At 40.9% G+C, this 22,277-nt stretch overlaps 1 protein-coding gene across 1 annotated transcript; it reads right to left on the bottom strand.

The window, feature by feature from the left end:
- Positions 1-4,996: 4,996 nt before the first annotated feature.
- Positions 4,997-12,250, bottom strand: LOC118619287 (peptidyl-prolyl cis-trans isomerase A-like). The gene is made up of 3 exons (XM_036245971.1): positions 12,107-12,250; positions 9,100-9,102; positions 4,997-5,524 (listed from the first exon to the last, which is right to left on the bottom strand). Exons 1-3 carry the CDS (start codon positions 12,248-12,250, stop codon positions 4,997-4,999), a joined length of 675 nt encoding a protein of 224 aa, XP_036101864.1.
- Positions 12,251-22,277: the final 10,027 nt, after the last annotated feature.

The following is a 22,277-nucleotide window of genomic DNA, read 5'->3' as shown; positions in this document are numbered from 1 at the left end:
GTTAAAGTGGACAAATGCAGGTTTTAGTTCACTATATAGGACATGGTCCTTGACATGGGAAACCATGGCACACAGAAGACATGTTTTCTGTTATATTCTGGGCAGATACAGTTAATGCACAGAAACCTGTAACCCCTTCGTGTCTGGTCTTCTCGGAGGTGGAGGCTGTGACCCATCATTCCCTAGCACCTCAGGGACCCCCCAGACAGCACTGCATCTATCAATAAGCTGCTTCAGACCACCATCCTAAAATGTCTTAGGCTAATATATTGGACCTACATTTTTTTTAAGTCAGTAATTTATATAAAATAAGATGTTAAGAATACCCTTCGTGGTGGATCTTGGGATGGAAGCAGCTGGAAAAGTAATGTGGTGAGAAAAAAATATTATGTTGAAAGATGGCAGGTAGGTAAACATGGTATCGTCCTCCCACAACCACATCAAGATTACAACTACACTACAGAACAACCATCCTTCAGAACCCCCTGGCATCGAGCTGAATGGAAGTCCTACAACTATGGAATTAAAGCAGCAGCCACAGGAGACTGGTAGGAGGGGACGGGCTGGTCCCACACCCATGTGTGGCAGATAAAAATCAGGAGGACACCTCGGCTGGGAAGGTCCTCCCTGAGGACTGAGGGGTCCCGTCCCACACCAGGTGCCCCGCTCAGGGATCCAGTGCCAGGAAGAGAATCCCCATCACTTCTGGCTGTAAAACTAGTGGGAACTGAGGCTCAGGGAGACTGAGGCTCCTGGAGCCCCGGGCAGCTCCTCTTAAAGGGTCCGCGCACGGACTTACTCGGAGCCACTCCCTCTGAGCTCCAGTGTGGGGAAGGCAGCTAGAAAGGCCCCAAGAGACACACTGGGAAGAACTGGGCTCTTTGGCATCAGGGTGCAGTTTGGTGAGGCAGCTTTCTCCTGGACAGAGGTACTGGTGCAGGCTGCTGTTCCTTTGGCGAGCCCTTCCCCCACTGGATGGGCAGGGGGCCACCATATCTGGGACTCCAGCAACCTGGCTCACACTGGTTGCCCCGCCCTGGTGATTCCCTGAGGCCCTGCCCCACACAACTTTCAGGCCCACCCAAGCTGTTTCCAGTGGCTTTATCATAGGATTGACCTATTTTGCTCCTGCTTCATATTTTCCTAAATTTTATCAAACAAGCAGCACCTGGACACAGCAAGCCCCACACCTCTCATTAAGTGGCCCCAGGCCTGGCACTAGAAACAGCCAGCCTTGGCTCTCAGCTGGCTTTACCTGGGCACCTCTAAGCCCAGCACAAGAAGCAGCCATCTGTAGATTGCTTTGTACTTATGCTTGGTGGCCCCAGGCAGAACACAGGCAGAGGCTGACATTGCCCCAGAGCCAGCACACCCAGTGGACAGCGTCAGAATACTGAGAAGCACCACCACCCAACCACCTCCACAAGTGACACACTCAAGGAATGGACTCAGTGGGCACCAGAGCCCTGCTCAAGTAAGTCTTGCTTTTATGTGGTGGGCTCCTGCACAGCTGATCATCCAAGGTAGTCAGAGGCCAGTGGTCAGTGGGCACAGCCAGTCCTTGCAGCTGATCAGCCTGAGTAAATTGCTCCCATTGACGTGCCAACAGCAATCAAGACTCAATTACAACAGAAGGGTGAACAGTCCACACTAGGAGTGCACCTCAAGGGCCCAGCTGGGTGACCAGGGAGGCTGTGTCACTGGACCCTACAGGACACCTACTACAACACACCACCCTAGGAAGCCTAGGAGACATAGCAACTCTACCTGATACATAGAAACAAACACAGAGAGGTAGTCAAAATGAGGATACAAAGAAACATGTCCAAATGAAAGAACAGAACAAAACCCCAGTAAAAAAAAAACTAAATGAAATGGAAATAAGCAATCTAATGGATGCAGAGTTCAAAACACTGCTTATAAAGATGCTCAATGAACTTAGTGAGGCCTCTAGAGCACAATAAGGACCAGTCAGAAATGAAGGAGGCACTAACTGAAATAAAGAATAATTTACAGGGAATCAATAGTAGATTAGGTGAAGCCAAGAAGCAAACCATCAATTGGGAATATAAGAAAGCAAAAAACACCCAATCAGAACAGCAAAAAGAAAAAAGAATCCAAAAAAATGCGTAGAGTATAAGGAGCCTCTGGGACAACTTCAAGCGTACCAACATTCACATCATGGGATGCCAGAAGGAGAAGAGAGAGAGCAAGAATTTGAAACCGTATTTGAAAAAATAATGACAGAAAACTTCCCTAACTTGGTGAAGGAGACAGACATACAAGTCCAGGTAGCGCAGAGAGTCACAAACAAGATGAACCCAAAGAGGTCCACACCAAGACACATCATCATCAAAATGCTAAAGGTTAAAGACAAAGAGAGAATCTTAAAAGCAGCAAGAGAAAAGCAACTCAGTACCTATAACGGAGCTCCCATAAGGCTGTCAGCCGATTTCTCAAAAGAAACTTTGCAGGCCAGGAGGGAGTGGCAAGAAATATTTAAAGTGATGAAAAGCAAGGACCTACAACCAAAAAGCTATTATTTAGAATCTATGGGCATATAAAGTTTCCCAGACAAAAAAAAAAAAAAAAAGCTAAAGGAGTTCATCACCACCAAACCAGTATTATATGAAATGTTGATGGGTCTTCTTGAATAAGAAAATAAAAAATATGAACAATAAAATGGCAATAAATACATATCTGTCAACAATTGAATCAACAAACAAAATGAGCAACAGAACAGAAACAGACTTGTAGGTACAGAGAACTTTCTGTTGGTTGCTAGTTGGGAGGGGACTGGGTGAAAAGATGGGAGGATTAGAAAGTACAAATTGGTTGTTAGACGGATGAACCTCAAAGGGAAGGGGGGAGGTGGGGTGGGAAGAGATAAACCAAAGAACTTGTATGCATGTGTGCATAACCAATGGGCACAGACAGTAGTGTGGGGAAGGCAGGAAGGGGGCAGGTTTGGAGAGGAGGGGGTCAACGGGGAGAAAAGGGGGACATCTGTAATACATTCAACAAAAAAGATAAGTTTAAAAAAAATATATTATGCTTGCCAGTAGCAACTGTTTCTTCTGTAAGCACATGCACTATTACATTATATTTGAAGTCACTCTGGTATCTTCTCTGGCCATTTATGGCTTTTAGTGTAATTCTACAACATAAGTACATCACTTCAACAGTAGTTGAACAACCCCAAGAATTACAATGCATTTGTACTCTCTCACTCGTAAAGAATGCAACAAAAACGGCTACATTTTTATAATTCATAGTAATTACACAACTGTAGGGTGCCTTTAAATTTAATCAGGATTCGCTTCCTCTAGGACTCCTGTGTTGGAAGCCAAGAAATTTGCATGTTTAGAAATGATACATTGTGCTAGAAACAGGCAGTTATGCTGTGCATCAGGAAACTGTTCCAAGTAAAATGCTAAAAGCACTTGGGTCTGTTCTACAAGCCACGGACTGATATATCTTTAATTTCCAAAACGCTGTTTTGACGTTGAGCAGGAAGTCTTTGACTTTTCTTCCTTCTGACTCTCAGGAACCATGGAATTTGGAACTGTACAATGACCTGTGGGCGAGTCTACTTCTGAAGTGCCATGCAGACGGCATGTGTTTCCAGTAAAGATATTAAAGGTTTCTACTGTTGGTGGTAGTAGAAATCCAGGCCAACTACGTTTCAAATTTGCACATGTACTCTTCTGCGGAGGCATTGTTATTAGAAGATATCGGTGATTCAGAAAACATCCATTCAGTGTTGCTCCGGAGCAAATCTGATTGCTTCCCCTGTCCCATCAACCAGAAATGATTAGCTCTCTAAGTCCCCAGAATCTCAGAAACATGATACCAATTCAAGAAATAGGAATCTTCCTTTGAAATATAAACATGAGAAAAAATCCATCCCTCCAGACAATATTTAGTTCAGTGGCAGGGCTGTTAGACTTAAATCTAGCTATGTCTGCGAGGCTGCTCCAGGTTACGTTTCTGCTACTTCAAAAAGAATTCCGATTAGCACTGATTTCCAATAACCTGAACGTCTATGACACCTCCCTGGAGGCTCAAGTTGAGGGTGGCAGACCTCGGTGGCTCTTGTGCACCTGGCATCTTTCAGAAGTCTAGCACAGCGCATTTCCATAGGTGGGAAAGAAGCCAAGGACACGTTAACCAAGTAAGAGAGAGAAGACTTACTGTTTCCAGAGGATTGGTAATTTTCTATGACCTGAAAATGAAATAAAAATAACATTCAGCATCCTCACTCATTTGATAGTAACACTCGAGTAGTCTTGGATGGAACTGGGTCACTACCCTGAAGGATGAGGCTTTCTGAACTGGAGACAATGTATATTCAAAGAAGCTAAAAATCTGTTTGCTTGGTTGGTTTTTGTTTATTTGTTTGTTTGTTTGTTTTGGGGGATGGGGGTTACTTTCAGTGAAATTGAATTTGTAGTAAATATATTTTTGCTCAGATTTTGTAATCTAAACTCATACGTTATAAACTGAGTTCTTCAAAGCTTTACAGATTGACAAGATTCTAAGAACGTGAATGCCCTTGGAAGAAAGCATCTCTCTTAATGCAGGCTTGGCCAAGGTGGTAGCAAGGAATCGATAACGTCCACATTTAAAAGCTTTCTTGACAATGTGTGGGGCCCACAGTTTACCTTTCTTGTAAACTTGAGGTGCTATTTAATAATCCCTTTGTCAGCTCAAAAAAATCCATCCAAATAGGATCACAACAATTTCTTGCACACACACACACACACACACACACACATGCCTTTTATTTGACAATTGTTTAGTTTTTATTTCATATTCATAAAATTAACTCTGCAATCCAACTAGACTTGGAAAGAGCAAAGAAAATATGGAACTCAACAAACTGCGGCGAAAGCATGACTATTATGGAACATTCCAAGTGGATGGGGGTGAAGGGGTGGCTCTCCTGAGCTACAGAAGGAATGGTCTGGTAGTTAAGATAAAATACAAGTCAGATTTATGAGAGTTGTCCACAGTCAGCAATGGTGACCTGTTTGCTGGTCTTGCCATTCCTGGACCCCAAGCTCTCCATGGCTGTCACAACATCCATGCCCCCTTCCACCTGGCCGAAGACACGCGCTTGCCATCCAACCACTCCGTCTTGGCAGTGCGGATGAAAACTGGGAACCTTTGGGTTGGGTCCAGCATTTGCCATGGACAAGATGCCAGGACCCGTGTGCTTCAGGATGAAATTCTCATCATCAAATTTCTCCCCACAGATGGACCTGCCGCCGGTGCCATTACGGGGTGTGAAGTCACCACCCTGGCACATAAATCCCGGAATAATTCTGTGAAAGGAGGAACCTTTGTAACCAAATCCTTTCTCCCCAGTGCTCAGAACAGGAAAGTTTTCTGCCGTCTTTGGAACTTTGTCTGCAAACAGCTCAAAGGTGACGCGGCCCAAGGGATCGCCATCGACGATGATGTCGAAGTACATGATGGGGTTCACCTTGGCGAGGCTCGAGGGGTTCCGGTGCAACGGTGTCTGCAAGGCCCATATGTATGGCTTTTAACTATTTATGTTCCGTAAGGAAGTGCCTTGTGCCTCCTTGGTGAGGCGTCTGTGACAGCCTTGCTCCAACAGCACCTTAACCACGGATTCGTGACACGGATAAACGCTAATGACTTCCTTATTTATAAAGACATTAACTTACTCCATTTCAAATGCCGTAATGTTTTAATACCAAACTAGAAAAACAATACTAAAACATTTGAAAAAGAAATATTTATAAACACACATTCACAAAATCTTAATCCTGATCTAAACTGTTATCTTATGCCCTGACCACTGAAATCCACTCATTTGCCCAGAGTTCAACTTGCAATCTCCTGGTTTATCATGCTCACAACAGGAGTCCTGTTCCCAAACCCAGGCCTGTTCCCACAGTCAGCTCAGCAAAGGCAAGCAGCACGGGCTCCCTTTTCCAATTTGGGGGGCTGTTCTCCATTCCTCTGTCCTCTTTCTCAATTCCCAACCACCGCCAAGCTCTGTCCAGACGACTTCCACATTTCAGCGTGTACACTTCTCTCCACTCCTACTGCCGGTTAGCCGCCCGGAAGGCTGCAGGTGTCTCCTCGTTAGCACGTCTGCTCCCAGTCATCAAAATCTCCCCTTGCAATCCATTCTATCTGCAGCGGCCATTTAAAAATACAAACCAGATCACCCCTCTTCTCTAACTGAAAATATACAGTCTTCGTATTGTACTTGCACAGAGTCCAACGGTCTCTCACAGGTTGGGTCCCACCCCAATCTCATGCTCCGGTGTTCCAGCCTCACACTCTGCTGCTCCCCAAATAGCACAGCTCTGCCCCCACCCAAGGGTTTCTCTGTGCCGCCCTGTCTGCCCTGCATGCTCTTACCCCAAGGTCTTCCCTGCGGCCACTCCATCTGTTCCCTCCACACAAGGAAGCCCGACTCATCCCTGCTCCTGCATCACGTCACACTGCTAGATGTTCTTGGTCATCTGTGATGTGTGTGTTTGCTGTGTCCCTTCAGCCCCTGGACTGTAAACTGCTTCAGAACAGAATTCGTTTTTCTGGTCCACTATGAATACCCCATGCCTAGCACTACGTGTGGCACAGATATCAAATAATAAAACATACTTACTAAATAAATGCTCAACTAATAAGATACTTTATCTTTAGTAACAGAAGCAGTGATACACATGAGTACCTTTAATTTTTTATTGAATGTATTGGGGTGGCGTTAATACAACCGTACAGGTTTTGAGTGTACAACTCAATCAGACACCACCTGCCCACCGCATCATGCCCTCACCACCCAAAGTTAGGCCTCTTTCCCCTCATTTATCCCCCCCCCCTTTGACCACTCCCATCACTAAAATTCACAAGTCCAGTTCGAGTAAATTTATAATGACTTACGACTTAATTTTCAATTAGCTGAAGGGTGTACAGTTTTCCAAACATTCCCCTGCTTGAAAACTCAATTGAGTTTGGGTTCTTCAAACACCTCCCTCAGAATTTAAATAACCAAGTGTTATCATGCTTACACAGTTTTTATAAAAGAAAACTAACATTACACACGGAGCTTTGTCTATAAAACAGGAACTTCAAGTACATGATAAAATGCCCACTTGACTGAAAGTCACCTTTGACTACTGTTGGTATTTTCCACGGGACATCTCCGTGGCCTGCGTGTCGGTGTGTGGAAGCAGGTCAAGCCCCCTGAAGGCGCCTTGAGCCCGTCCACGCCAGCTGAGCAGCATCTCAGTCCAACCCCAGTAACGGACTGAAACACAGCCACATCAACACAGCTCTGTGCCGCTCCAATCCATCAGAACACACTGAGGAGTCTGCACACAAACCTCACATGGAAAATAGTCTGCGATGGAAAACACAGGGTTTTGATTTTGTTTAAATATCAAACACTCTCTTTAAAACAGAAATTACCAATAAATGACAAAGGCCAGAAACATGACTACTGTAGAAGATTATATGTGATTTTGTCATTTCAACAAAGTGCCTGCTGACTCAGGGGGCACAGTCAAGAGCTCCTAGGGCCCTGGACCACACTGGGACCCAGCGACCAGGCTCCCGGGAGGAGGTGCTGACGGTGCATGGGGTGGGGGGGGCACCCTGTCCTCTGCAGTCCATTTGGCTGTGGCTCTAGAACTGCTCTAAAGAATGGGCTTCAAAAACATCATGGGTTGTGATGTGAAGAAACACCTAGAGCATCCTGGGAAAGCTCATTGCTGCTACACACACAGACACAGGGACGTCGCTCATGATTATGTCTAGTTTTCACGTGATGAAACTGATGATAAGCAAGGACACTAAATTTTTATGAAACAAACAGGAGTCAGGTTCTAAAGTTTAGTAGATTACTACATGGCTACTCATTTCTTGGCACCAATCATTTTTGCAAAATGTGTCATTTACATTTGTGCTTCACATTTGATGGTTGTACTTCATTCTGTCTGCTCTTCCTAGATGGAACCAATCACTGGTTCTAACGTCACTGCCTCTTAGTACTACTATTAAAAGAATAGCATTTTTAAAAACATTTGTCTAAATATGTTCTTAAAATTATTGATATAAGGTACCACAGTGTTTATTTTCATAAGAAATTTTTTTTTTTTTCAAGTGGGACTCTTCTAACATTTACTGGTCCCAAATGTCCAGGGACTTCTGCCCAGTGTAACTTTTTCTTTTCTTTTTCTTCTTTAAAAAATAAAATACTGACCTTCTAATGATCCTTTCAACTTGACCATAGAAAGTATTGGAATTTAAACTGTTGAACAAAAAGCAGTTTTTCAGAGAACATTGATTGTAATATTCTTGATGTCTGACAACTAAGGTATTTTTCTTAGTGTTTTCATATACTTGTAAATATGCTAAAATAAAGTTTTCCTAAAGAAAAAGTTAATAGGTAGAAATATTTCATAAGACTAGGCTATAAAATCTACTTGTATCATGAGAACAAAAGAATAAATATTTGCGTAAAGAAAATAAGTTTAATGTTTTAAACTCATTAAATTTCATATCATACCTATTATAATCAGGTCAAGAAAGAAACTCACATGTTCCCTTGAGTCAGTTGATTTTCCTATGATATTTAAATAAATAGGTGGTGTGTTAGAGTCATAAATAACATCAAAGTGTACTATTCATGTGCTGGGATTAAAGTTCTGCTGTTACTGTGAAGTTAATCATCTTTGCAATTATACAATCAAATGAAGAACTTTGAGTATTATTTTTTAGAGGGAGAAGAAAAACCCCTAAGGCTCCTTTTCTTCACACTTTCAAAAAAGAAAGTCTGTGAAGAAAAGAAAGGAGCTTTTTAACTACACATCCTTAGGGAACCCTCTGGACACCGCAGGCATTTAAGAACCATCGTGAAAATGAAGAAATTAAAATGCCCTGGATAGGTTTTTCTGGAGGGTAAAATTGCTAAAGGGAGATAAAACCACAGACAAGTAAAAATTCCTTAGGATAAGGAATACCTACATTCCACAATATATCAATCACCCACAGAATATATATTTCTACTTTTCTGATAAAAAGAAAAAGAAAAAAAATAGCCCTTCATCACACACTCACCTTCTGGATGATAAGAGGAAAAATCAGGCATAAAGTTAACTTAAAAGATTGTTTCCCAGTCCCAGTTAATTCATTCTTCAGGTAAGAAGAAACCGTCCTCCTCCTCAGCCTGGTGCTGCGGAGTCGGGGGGCCCGGAGTCGGGGGACCTGGACAGGTGACCTGCTCACGGGCATCCAGAGAGCTGGAGAGCAGGCTGCGAATTCCACCTGAACATTCCAGCCCGACTGCAGCAACCAGCATCCTTTCCCCGCGTGTCTAGGTCCCAGCAACTGGAGTCTTTAACAAAATCATTTCCTCTGATTTAAAACTGTCTCAAAAACTGAAGACTGAATTTTCTCCTCAATTGAATACACATTAAGTTCGCCACAGGAAGTCACAAACACGGTCCCTGACCAAACCTACTTCCCGGAGGAACTGAGGCTCTGAACAGCCCAGCCTGTCTGCTTACACGCGACGTCTCTTGAAAGGTTTCATTTCCATGTGCTCATCTTTACAGACCATGTGCTTAATCAAACTTTAAAAACTGGGTAGGAAGAGCCGTTATGGAACTTTGCTGACCATGATTTCCTTGGTGTTCAGTCATCATTTAGGGTCAGTTTTATTCCACGCAGGCTGAGGCCCCGGGGGCATGATGTGGGCAGGGAGCTGGTTTGAATAGAGCCTCTCCTCCAGGGTGACGCGTCCCAGCTTAAAAGGTCCAGTTTTTATACTGTTCTTGTTCTCTGGGGTCTGAGATACTTCACCAGCTGGTTTGCAACCAAAAGAGAAGGGAGTGGACAGGAATTGAGAAGAACTGTATCACTGACAACAGGGTAAATAACCAGGAAGCCACTAAGTGGCTTGCAAAGGTGACCTCCGCTGGGCACCGGAGACTTCTCAGCCTGGCACTGTGGCGCCCCCTCTGCATCGCAGGGAAGCCCCCCTTCCAGTGTGTGGTAGGGAAACGCCCAGGACTTGAAGAGAGCCATCCCTTCTTCCGGAGCACCGCTAGTAATGCTTTGCAAGAGCCAAGTAAGACCCAGCCGGTGGGACTCTTTGAAGACAACCTGATGCTACCTATGCCCGTCCTGTATTGATCACCCCAAAGACCTCCAGCAAAAGAATGTGCTTAAGATCTGCCGTGATGGGGAGCGTGCCATTATCAAAACACAACACAACACGGCCAGCCCACAACTGATACAATCTCCTGCATCTGGGAGATTTTATTTCTGTTGTTGTTCACAGGGTCAAAAAATAACCAAATACATGATACCAAATAGGAACATGGGAGATGGGATCATATGTTATATTTTTTTCATTTAGTTTATGTGTAATTTAAATAAATAAATAAATAAAAGTGAAGCTGCGACACACTAATGCAATTCAAAATGTTTCAGTGAGTAACACTGACTGTTTCAACTTTGTGAAAATTGTAAATAATTTTTTTCAATTTTGTGGACAATGCCCGCATTTACATGTTCAAAGCAACTCAGATTTCTTATTGATAGAAATTCAATGGTGGTTGTGGTGGTATTTTGATCAAGTAATAGATTCCATCATTCTCGCTGCTCTTCTGAGTTTCCCTACACAGCAGCCCATGTATTTGACATTGCCTGTCTTTTATGTTCTTCTGCAGAGTTTACTATTAAAATATACTGAACCACCAAAATATGCATTCCATGCAAATACCCCAGCAGGACAATGGGCCATGTACAATCTCACCTTTCCAGCGACCCTCCAACTCTGACTCGCAGGTGTAATTCATAGAACGTTTGGGAAGCCGGTGCATGATTCACGTAATAGTAATTAAAAACAATGTGGAGAGTATACTAAATCTATAGTTGTAACAAAGAAAAAATACACCTGTGTATTCAAACAAACAGTTTTGAAATACTGGGTACTCTGCTTAACACAAGAGGTTTGCTCTCAAGAGGCTATTTTTTAGCATATATTAAGTGCATAAATCAACAGTTGCATAAAAATAGAGTCATATATTATGAAGTGCCAATGAGCTGTGCATACAGGGTATTCACAAGTGAGAGTTATTTTCCTGGAAGGAATAGGAAGAGAACTTTAAAAAAAAAAAAAAGAGAGAGAGAGAGAGAAAGAGATAAAGTACAAGAAGAGTTAAAACTTAAACACAGAGAAAAAATGAGAAAGATGTATTGAAGACAAAGGGTTCTTGCAATTAACAGAAAGGCCAGCTCATCCTAAAAAGTAATCAAACAATGGTTAATAGAAGGGTTATGCTGTTAACATATGAGAACACCGGTTAAAGGGCAAGTTGATGAGATGAATTCCTAAAATCCTGAAGTCAATCTAAATTCCTAAAATCAAGTTCAGGGAATTCAAGTTTATATGTATATATGTATGTATGTATATATCCTCTTTATAAATTATAGAAAAGTGATGTTTTTAAAGTTAATCTCGGATGTTCTACACAGTAGATTGTGGGGTCTCTGGAGCCCCCAAAATGCTATGGGATAAAAGTAACTTCATCCATGCAGAGTTCTGGGTAAAGTTCTCAATCGCAACACTTATCAACGGGGAGAATAAAAGATAAATGAAAGACGTCTCACGGAGGATGGTGAGGGTAGACCAGTTAGCTATGAGAAGCAGGTGGGGGGAGAGAGAGAGAGAGAGAGAGAGAGCCAGGGAGGCGTCGATGCGTTGGCGCGCAGGACACCTGTGGGGGACTGTTTACTGGCAGATGGGAAGCCATCCAGAAAGCCAGCTCACAGGGTGACATGATGAATTATGTCTGAGATGTGCTTGGCTTGAAAGGACAATGGAAAACCCGGGGGGTCATAGCACAGTGTTGCCCCTGAGATGCTGTGGACTTTTAGAGAAGGTTCTACCCTTATCAGAGTCATGAATCCCTTTCAACATCGTCCTTAACAAATTGTCATTCAGCGTGTGCTTGACAGTCCTTAATGACAGGGAACGTCCCTATCTTCTTATCAAGTAAATGTGTTTGGCCCATCCAACCTTTAAACCTGTCCTTCTTGCACTGATGCAAAAACCTACCTCCTGGAACTTCAAGGCTTTGGTGCTAGCTGTTCCCCGGGGAAATGCAAGATAAATCCCATCCTCCTTTCCCGAAACGGACCTGGGAATCGGTGGAGGCACTTTCCACATCCCACTGAGCTTCCTCTTCTCCAGGTTAAACATCATCCGATGCGCGTTCAATCCTTGTCCGTGTCTTCCTTCAAAGTATGGTGTGTGCAACTAAACTACAATTGCTGAGAAAGAGTGGGGTCAAGTAAAAATAACAACAACAATAATAACAACAGAACTTGCCGTTATGCAGATTCCTGAAGCTATGACACAGGGACGACCACTGAAGGAGAAAAAAAAAACAAAAACAAGAGACACCAGGGAGTGGAGCAGAGGGCAGGGAGTTAACCTGAGTAAATGACATAAAAGAAAAGTAAAAAGAAGAGAATAAACAGTCTGGGTCAAAGACAGATTAGAGAAGCACAGAGTAAAACAGGGCAGGGAACGGCCAGCCAAAGAGAGAGTCATGATCACTGGAGTGTTCAAATATTCGAAAATGCTCTTGAGGAATTTATATATATTGTTTTAAAGAGATGAGCCAGGTCACTGGGGTCCTTTATTCATTAACCTAAGAGTTGTGGGTTTAAGGAGAATTGTTAGAGTATAAAAATTGGGGGGCAGTAGAAAGTGAAAAAAATAATGCAACTACAGCACTATAATAATGCTGTTTGTACGTTATGACCCAGATCAAGGGGCACATCTTCAGAGAAATCACCTAGCACCCCAATTTGTGCTTCTGGGACCCCGGCACAGTGACCCCGGAAGCACTGCTTGCCATTCCGTTCAAGTTTTCTCCTCCTCCGTCCTCACCGGAAGCTTGCTCTTCACCATCTCTGCATCCTCCGCATTCAGTCTAATGCCTGACACATGGAACATAGTCGATAGAGATGTGTTGAGTCAGAAAAAGAAATGACCTCTGATGAAAAAAAAAGCTCAAGGGCATTTTAAGGACATGCTAGGTGCTCAGCCCAGTTTGGCCTAGATCACATGTCCTGTTCCTTTGTGAATTCTCCCCATGTTTCTGTGTGCTTGTGCTTCCAACTCCCTGAACCGGAAACCATTTCAGAAGACTGGTTTAGGGTTCATCAAAGCACTCTGCTCATTCCTGAAGAGCAGGGGTGCCAAGGATTTACACGCACATACCACCCCCACCCAGTGGTTTTTAACCAGAGCAAGACCTGAGCCATGGCCCCCGGGGAGAGTAACCCTGACGCATCAGCTAATCAGTTACACGCCGGAGTTTCCTTGAGGAAGTGGGCCAGGGGTACCAGCGGTGGGACTTTGCCTGCAGCCTCTTCCACGCTTTGCCTCCATCCCCCCCTTGTCTTGCCTCCCCAGCTCCTTGTCAGCTTGTTTATACTACGAATACCGTCTTAGTAACTCACCCGCACATCAATCCCTGTCCCAAATCTGCTTCTGGTAAACCTGATCTGAGAGAGAACTCCTTTGAAAATAGGTGGAACTAGTGATATTTCAAAGCAGAGAATGTGGGTCCATGCAGGAAAAATGCTTACATTAAATATGCTGTTGTGTGCACCGTGCTCCACAGAGAGTTGAAGAGGTAGAGAGCTAATCATCAAGTTACATCTTGGGGGTGGGGGGGCATGCCACTGACTGTCCCCTGCCTTGACTGGGAAAGGAGAAAAAAAGAATTTATTAGTGGGAACATGCCCTGTCATTTTTGGGGAATTCTGAAGAATGTGAAGGACAGGATGAAAAATAAATGTCAGCTATGTAAATATAGACGTGTGGATTTGAATATATGAATGAGATATAGGTAGCTATATATATATATATAAGACTCATATATATATATATATAAGTCTACAAAAGACTCTCAAAATATTCCCTTAAGTTTCAAATTCAGGCCGGTTAGGGGTTTCCGGACCATGCAGTAAACAAGCAGGGGACTGTGACAAACAGGACGTGTCAGACCAAGGAGAGAAACAGCACGGACGATGATGTGGTCCTCAGTTTAACAAGCACTTCACAGTCGTTATTTGAACATTTCCAACAGGTCCTTGTCACACGGCATAAATACCAAACTAAGTAAGACCGCGGCTTATGCCCTGTGGTTAGCACATAGAGATACAGTGAGGAGTCACTTAAGTGCATTGAATCACAAGAACAAAATCAGCTTATGAGACATGAACAGTAAAATGAACATATAATAAAAGTAAAGATTTGCAATTTCATGGTAAAATCAGAGAATGATTCCAAAGTCTGCGGAGTTGACTGCACCCTGTCTGAATATATCACCCATTTAAAGGATGTTTCGATCAGAATGGGAGTGGTCAGCTGTAAAATTACAGAAAATGAGATTCAAAAGGTCAAGCAGGACCATGCAAACCCTGCACAGTGGAGAGACTTTCATCCAGACTTTGACATTCAGAGTCTTTGGCAAGGTCATTGATCCCTCATGCGCAATATGCTTACTCTGGCGCCATGAACACATAATTCATCTGGCTTTTACTCTGACCTCAGTCTGACTGGGCATATATTCTTTGAGTCATGTCTGCCAAAATATGGAGCCAGCTGGTGTGAGCATTCCCTGCTATGTGATAGTTATAGATATCATTCTATATTAAAAATCAAAGCTCTCATTCTGTTTTAGGCAACTAAAGGAAATTCTCACTTTCTGGGTGCTATGGTCTTCTTTCTAGGTGCTAATAAAACTGTCAGATTCACCAAGTCATCTTAGCCCGTGACGATCTTTGGGTGACAGCCAATCCAAGCCCCTGGCCTAGCGGTAAGTGTCCTCTGCTTGTGGAAAGTAGCCCTTTAGCGGGCCATTCCCCTCTTCCTCAGCTATGATACCTCCCAGCAGCCTCAGTACTTACACCATCTTGACATCAGACACAAATCTTAAAAACTGTAAGGACCCACTTTCTCTTAAAACACTCTCAGCACCAACAAAATAATCCCGTACATTCTGGTTTAACCTCAGCCCGCAGGAGTTCAAGTGTCTGGGCCCAACCATCATCATGCGAATGGCTATCCCTAGATGGATCTGCACACCCTCAAAGTTGGTCAGTCTCCTATACTTCTATGAGCTCCCTAAATCCTTCCACAGTGCTCTCTGGGATGTGTCATTTGTCATCAGCAGATTCCCTAAATCCTCAAATTCTGCTCTGAACATTGTCTTCTTGGTCTTGTTCTTCCTTGAAATGAAGATGATCTCCTCCAGGTGTCACTACCCCTGCAGCCCACCGTGTTCCATGTTTGCATGAGAATGTGTATCCTTCTGTTCTGGAATGTTCACTAGCCCTCAATTCGATCAATTTTCTATATAAGTGCTTAAATCTTCTATTTACTTAATGATCTTCCTCGCTGGTTTACCCATTGTTGAAAGTGTGGTATGTAAGTCTCCAATAGCTATTGTTCAGTTGTACATTTCTCTCTTTAATTATGTCATCTGTTGATTCACGTATTTGGGACTCCTTAAGGTATACATGTGTTCAGATATTATCACTTACTAATGCATTATCATTTTCTACAACCTTTTCCTTTCAAACTATTTGTATCCTTGACTCTAAATTGCATCTCCTGTAGATGTCACAGAGTTGAATTTTAGTTTTTACCCATCGGACAATCTCTGTCTTTTGTTTGAGTGTTTAACCCATTCACTTTTAATGTTATTACTGATACAGTTTCGAGAAGGTCTTCCATATTTTGTTTTCTATTTTTCTCAAGACCTTTTGTGCTTTTATTTCTCCTTTGCTGCTTTTTATTGGTAAACACATAAATTATTTCTAGTATAACATTTTACTTCTAGATATCTTTTTCAACCTGTTTTTGAGTTATTTCCATAATAGATGCCCTAAGGCTTACCCTATTCATCTTAATTTACAGAATCTATATAAAATATAGACTCACTAAATTCCAGTATGATATAGAAATTCTATACTTATATAGCTTTATTCCCTCTTATACATTTTTGTATTTATTTTGATACATATATTACATCTATATATTTTACCTTAAAATCATGTAGCTTGTTTGTAACATGGTGAAAAGAAACATTATGCAGAGTTATACCCAAATCATTTAGAGCCTTCCCCCCCAAAAAAATTATGTATCTTTATTTCTACACCTTTAAATGATCACCTTTTGAGGCATGTTCCACCCTTTCACTCCTCAGTCCTAGTCCCACTAAAATCTAATTCACTGTGGGCTAGCCAACTGTGTCAGAAATTGCAGGGTATTTTCCTCTGAGCACATGTTGTACTGCCAATTTTGTAAATTTTCAGCATGGTAAGTCACTCCAAAATATGTAAAACACTGGGGCACTGACATATTTATTTCCTCATGCCAAATCTATTTTATTTTCACATGTAGTAAATGATGCCAATAAAAATTAGCCATTAGTTATTTCTTTATTACTTATGCAAGCATCAATATTATTGTAATCCTGCCTAATTAGTTTCAATTTGTCACTCAGGATAAAGGCAATATAAACATTCATTTAGAAGTTATTATGTCTACTAGTCAAAGCTAGGCTACAATATGCTTAATTTTATGAAGCAAGGGCTGAATTCATACACATCCCATTTTATGAAATATTTATCACCGCCACTGCTGCTACTACTGCTACTGAGGAAAAACCATGTGCGGAAAAGCACACGTGCTCTCATCCAGACTATTTTGCCAAGTCAGTATATTAACACGTTCCCGGACAACTCCCAGGAGACATGTTCTCAGTGAAGCACAGTACCAAACTGACCAAGAACGTTTTAGACTTCCTGTAGAATTTTAGTTCCTAGAACAGTATAAATTATTGTATGGGAAATTATCATACTCATCAGGAATACTATTAGAAATAAATGAATTAAAAGTGTCCTAATGTTATATAGGATATATACAAAGGCACCCTGAAAATTCATAGAATAGTATAAATATTATTCTTATTCCAAAGATAAAACAAAGAACAATTTTAATGATCAGAGGAATAAAGAAGATGTCAAATGAAAAAATTAATATAGGGTACCCTTCATGCTGAGAAAGATGGAGAATGTAAATTCTCACAGTCCATACCAATACACTCTTACGATAAAGAAAGAAAACTATGGAATTATTAATGTTTAGATTTGTATCCTTTTTTTAAAATTATTATTCACACTCTGACCCTTACTTTTCTCATCTGAAAATTCAGGATTAAGATAAATCATTAAGAGTATAAATTTAATGCCTGTCATACAGTAAACACTAATGCAATATTTTATAATTTATTTTATTATAACTTCTAATTTATCAACATATGTACTATATTTTTTTCTTCAAAATAGAATATCCTGAAACTGGCATATTTTTTTTTCATAAAATGGACATATGAGGACACATAATTATATACTATGTTATATAAGAAGAAGAAATTTATAGGATCTCAAAATCCCAAACACAGTTGAAATAGTCTAAAGGAAATGCTTAACCAAATATCTGGTAACAGTGGCATATCAAGGCAAATGATTTCAGTATAATGTATGTGTTTTAAGTTTGGGGTGTGCTGAGAGCAAAACAATAGCTCTGACGAGGGCCTGTCGGAGCCCTGACAGGTTAGGGAAACTTCCAGGAAAACATGAGGTCTGGTGGAGTAGAGGAAGTGACGACCTGAACCAAGAGGGGAAAATACCGGCAGTTTTGAAAACCACTCTCCTGTAAATCCCACCTCAGTACAGTCGACTCTTCTGTTTATTTTAGCCATTAATGCATAGTGACTGATAGAAATATCTTCATCACAGAACGTATAGGATGTGCTTTCTAAAACAATCATCACCTTGTAAGTCAACCATTGATTTATGCTTGTAATCTCACCAGTCAGAGTTATGTCCTTTTATTATTATTTTTTTTTATCCTCACCCGAGGACATTTTTCCATTTTTTGTACAGATAGAGTGGGAGGGAGAGAGAGGAAGGGAGAGAGAGAGAGAAACATCGACGTGAAGGGACACATCGAGTGGCTGCCACCCGTATGACCAACCAGGGCCGGGGACAAACTGCAACCGAAGTACGTGCCCTTAGCGGGAACCGAACCCAGGTCTCTCCGGACCACAGGCCAACGCTCTAACCGCTGAGCCAAACTGGCCAGGGCGAGAGTTATGTCCTTTTAAATTTATCTTCTTTGAAAACACCAGTGATTAATACAGGTGCAATCACATAGAATACATAGCAAATATTTATTTAATGTAAATGATTGAGACCCATGGGATACTCATTCCAACAGTAAAGTAACAACCAATGTCAAAATATAAAACCTTCATTTTAAAATGTGAGTTGGATAGACTATAACAGAATAGAACATCAATATCTCTACTATTTCACTGATATAAAAGGAAGCTCACCAGTTTTAAACCCAGAGCACCCCCTTAGAGTAGGGTTGTACAAGCAGTGTTTGATCTCTTGCACTATTTTTTTCCTGATCACAGAAAATACCACAGGTAACAAGCACAATCAATGACCAGGATAGGAAGGAGTGCTCTAAGGACACAGAAATCTGGTCTTTAAAACTGTTTTCTTTTAGGGAAAACCCACCTTGCAACAGGTAAATCAGCTGCTTGTCAGCAGTCATGAATAGACTTTTTTCTAAGCAAAGAATTTGTGCTATCATAGGTTAAAGTACAGTTAGAAATATAGTCAGAAAAAATAGAAACTCACCAGATTCCATTCCATAAATAAGTGCTTCATTCATTCCCCAGTCTAAGCAAAAATAAAAACAAAAATGTTATCTGTGTTGCTTATCCTTTACTCATCAAAAGGAAACAAGAGACATATGCATGAACTTAAGACGTTACAACTACAATGGGTATCCATTCTTTCTAAGACTATTTAGAAAGCTTCTTTTCTACAGGGTTCAACTTTTAAATGGAAAGAAATGTGTCTCATTTGAAAAAACAGATTCTTAAAAATGTTGATTAACATAGTTGATAAGTTTTAATCATGCTGGAAATTAGGTAGTTTCTTTGTGATGGTGAAATATAATTAATAAATTGACTTAAAACCTTAAGTCCCAGATGCAAAGTTCACTCACTACCTTGAACTATTAAGTCCTTAATAAGTATTTTAATAAATTTATATTATTTTTTACTATATAAGAAATATAATTGATGTAGAAAATGTGAACCATACATCAAAATGATAAGATGCATAAAAATATTTCTCCTAGTCACCCCATCCAGAGATAACTACTATTATGCTTTTGGTATAGTTTTTTCTACTTTTACTATTTTTGTGTTACATTTTTTTACTTTACTCATTTTTTACTCATAATCTCTATTTTTACTGTTTTCAAAGTTACTTTTAAAATTTAAGTTTCAAAATTAACACAGCATCTTCATAAATATACACTTTAACAATATGAGTCTTAGAACAATAAAATGTGACCAAGCCTTTCCAAATTTCATGATTGTGCAAGTTAGTAGTTTTAAGATGTTTTTGCCCTCCAAATTAGACAGTTTTATTGTTTTTTATACCATACAGTCAAGGTTTGCCTAGGTTTATCCACACATTTGCCAATTCCACTGTTCATTGTTCATTCTCAACCTAGGACAATTTTTCTTTTTCCTGAAGGACATCCTTCTAAAGTCCATTTACTAAAATAAAGATCATTAGTAGTGAAATCTCTCTACTTTTATCTAAAATTACTATACATCACCTTTTTTCTTTTAAAACTTGTTTTCTGCATTTGCAATTAAAAAAATTTTAGCTTCTGTACAGCAAAGGAAACCATCAATAAAATAAAATGTTAATCAACTGAATGAGAGAAAATATCTGCAAAGCATATATCTGTCAAAGGGTTAATATTCAAAATGTATAAAGAACTTATACACCTCAATAGTACACAAAAAATCCAATTAAAAATGGGCAGAGGATCTGAATAGATGATTTTCCAAAGAAAGCATACAAATAGCCAACAGGTACATGACAAGATGCTCAATATCACTAATCATCAGGGAAATGCAAATGAAAACCTCCTTGAGCATCACCTCGTACCTGTTTAGAATAGTTGTTATTAAAGACAAGATAAATGCTGGAGAGGATGTGGAGAAAAGGGAATCTTCACTCACGTTAGTGGGAATGCAAATTGGTGTAGCCACTGTGGAAAATAGTATGGAGGTTACTTAAAAAATTAAAAATATAACTGCTTGATGACCCAGTAATTCCACATCTGTATATTTAGTAGAGGAAAACAAAAACACTAGCTCTAAAACCTACATGTACCCTCATTTCATTACAGCATTATTTACAACAGCCAAGATATGGCTAAGTGTCCATAAACAGATAAATGGATGAAAAAAATGTGATGTATAATATTATTCAGCCATAAAAAAAAAAAGAAAGAAAGAAACCTTGCCATTTGCAACATCATGAATGGAACTCCAGGGCATTATACTAAGTGAAGTAGGTCAGACAGAGGAAGATAAATACCATATGATCTCACTTAAACGGGGAATCTAAAGACAAGCAACAATAGCAGTAAAGAATAACAAAAAAGCTCATAGGTACATAGAACAGTTTGGGGGTGGGCTACATGGGAGAAGGGAGTCAAAAGGTTCAAATTTCTGGTTATAAAATAAATAAGTTAGAGATGTACTGTGCAGTATAATGACTATAGTTAATAATACTATATTGTATATTTGAAAATTGCTAAAATTCTTAAACGTTCTCATCACAAGAAAAAAATTCTACATGGTAATAGATGTTAACTTATTGCGGAGATCATTTCATAACATACACAAATGTGGAATTATTATGTTTTATACCTGAAACTTACTGGTTATATGCCAATTATACCTCACTAAAAATAAATTTTAAAAACTAACCTTTTTTTCCCAGACTTTGGAGGTATTTCACTGATACATGGCTGCTGCTGTTGTTTAGAAATCACCTGGAAATCTAATTGTTACTCATTTAGTAGGTGCTACATTCATTTAGGGGGTCAGCTCGTTGTAAACTGGATCATTACTGGGTGCTACGCCTCTTCCCTCCTCCCAGATTATCCAGATGAAGTACTTATTTGGAGTCTATACAGCAGCAGGAGTCCGATGTCCATTGTCAGAGAAACAGCTCTCCCAACACTGCCAATCCATCAGCACCAGATCGAAGCAAGGGTCGCATTCTCTTGCCCTAAGGTGCTCTCATGGAAATATCACGATGCCCTCCAAGTCCATTCCAGGTGCTATATTCCCAACCCCATTTTTATTTACTCCCTCTTTTAACCCCCACCCTTTCCCCCCATGGCTGTGGTTACCCACATAGATGCACTGCAGTCTATGGGGCAATGAGCTTGCTGACGTTTCTTCTTCACACGCATCCCAGACAGCTTCACTAGGTCTCCAGGGGTACAGAACAACAAGACCTACGGGTGCCACAGTCCCAGTGCTAACACGGCTCTTCGAGGTCGAGTGAAGTTATGACCTAACCCAGACTACCTTGAGCAAAGTTCACTGTCCAATATAATGGTATTGTATATGACATTTTATTTACACAAGAAACTAATTTACCCCGTGTCCTGAGATCATCAGGTCAGGGAAAATGAATAGAAAATGTGTAAGGAGGTAAAGATATACAGTGTTTGTTCACATTCTCCCCTGTATCCTGCTATTCCTGGTCCTAGAAGAGTCTCCAGTAGAGTCCTCTCATATGCGTGTTACTTAAACAAGTAAGCCAACCCTCAAAAACGGTTTACCTGGTGTTTGACCCACGACGGCCCCCTGCTGGAAGGGGCTAAGAAATGAGGTGTTGCTATGCTGACTCCTTGCCCATATCAGTAGCAGTAAAATGCCCGACTTGATCAGAAGCAGTTATGTCCAGATGGGCTGAATAACAGAGAATCCACTGTTCCAAACTTTTCCTTGTGCTCATTAAAGCCCCTTCTGTTACAGGATAAGTGAATCTGAGAGCACGGTTGGTCAATCCTAGTTAACTCCCGTGTGTAGCTTCCTGGGGTCCCCGAGAAAGGTCTAATATAATCCACTTGCAAAGTTTGTGCAGGCTCCGGTCCTTGGAATTGCACTGACAGCCATTTCTAAGTTATTTCTTTCCTGTTGCCATTGGATTCCGTTTCGTATTACTGCAGCCATTTCATCAGGTGCCACAAGAAATGTGCGATGACTTTTCTCATCAGTGAATGCCTGAGCCCCCAGGAA

Source organism: Molossus molossus, unplaced genomic scaffold (assembly GCF_014108415.1).
Source record: "Molossus molossus isolate mMolMol1 unplaced genomic scaffold, mMolMol1.p scaffold_m16_p_6, whole genome shotgun sequence".
NCBI classification, from domain to species: Eukaryota; Metazoa; Chordata; class Mammalia; order Chiroptera; family Molossidae; genus Molossus; species Molossus molossus.
This window is presented reverse-complemented; position numbering and strand designations above follow the sequence as displayed.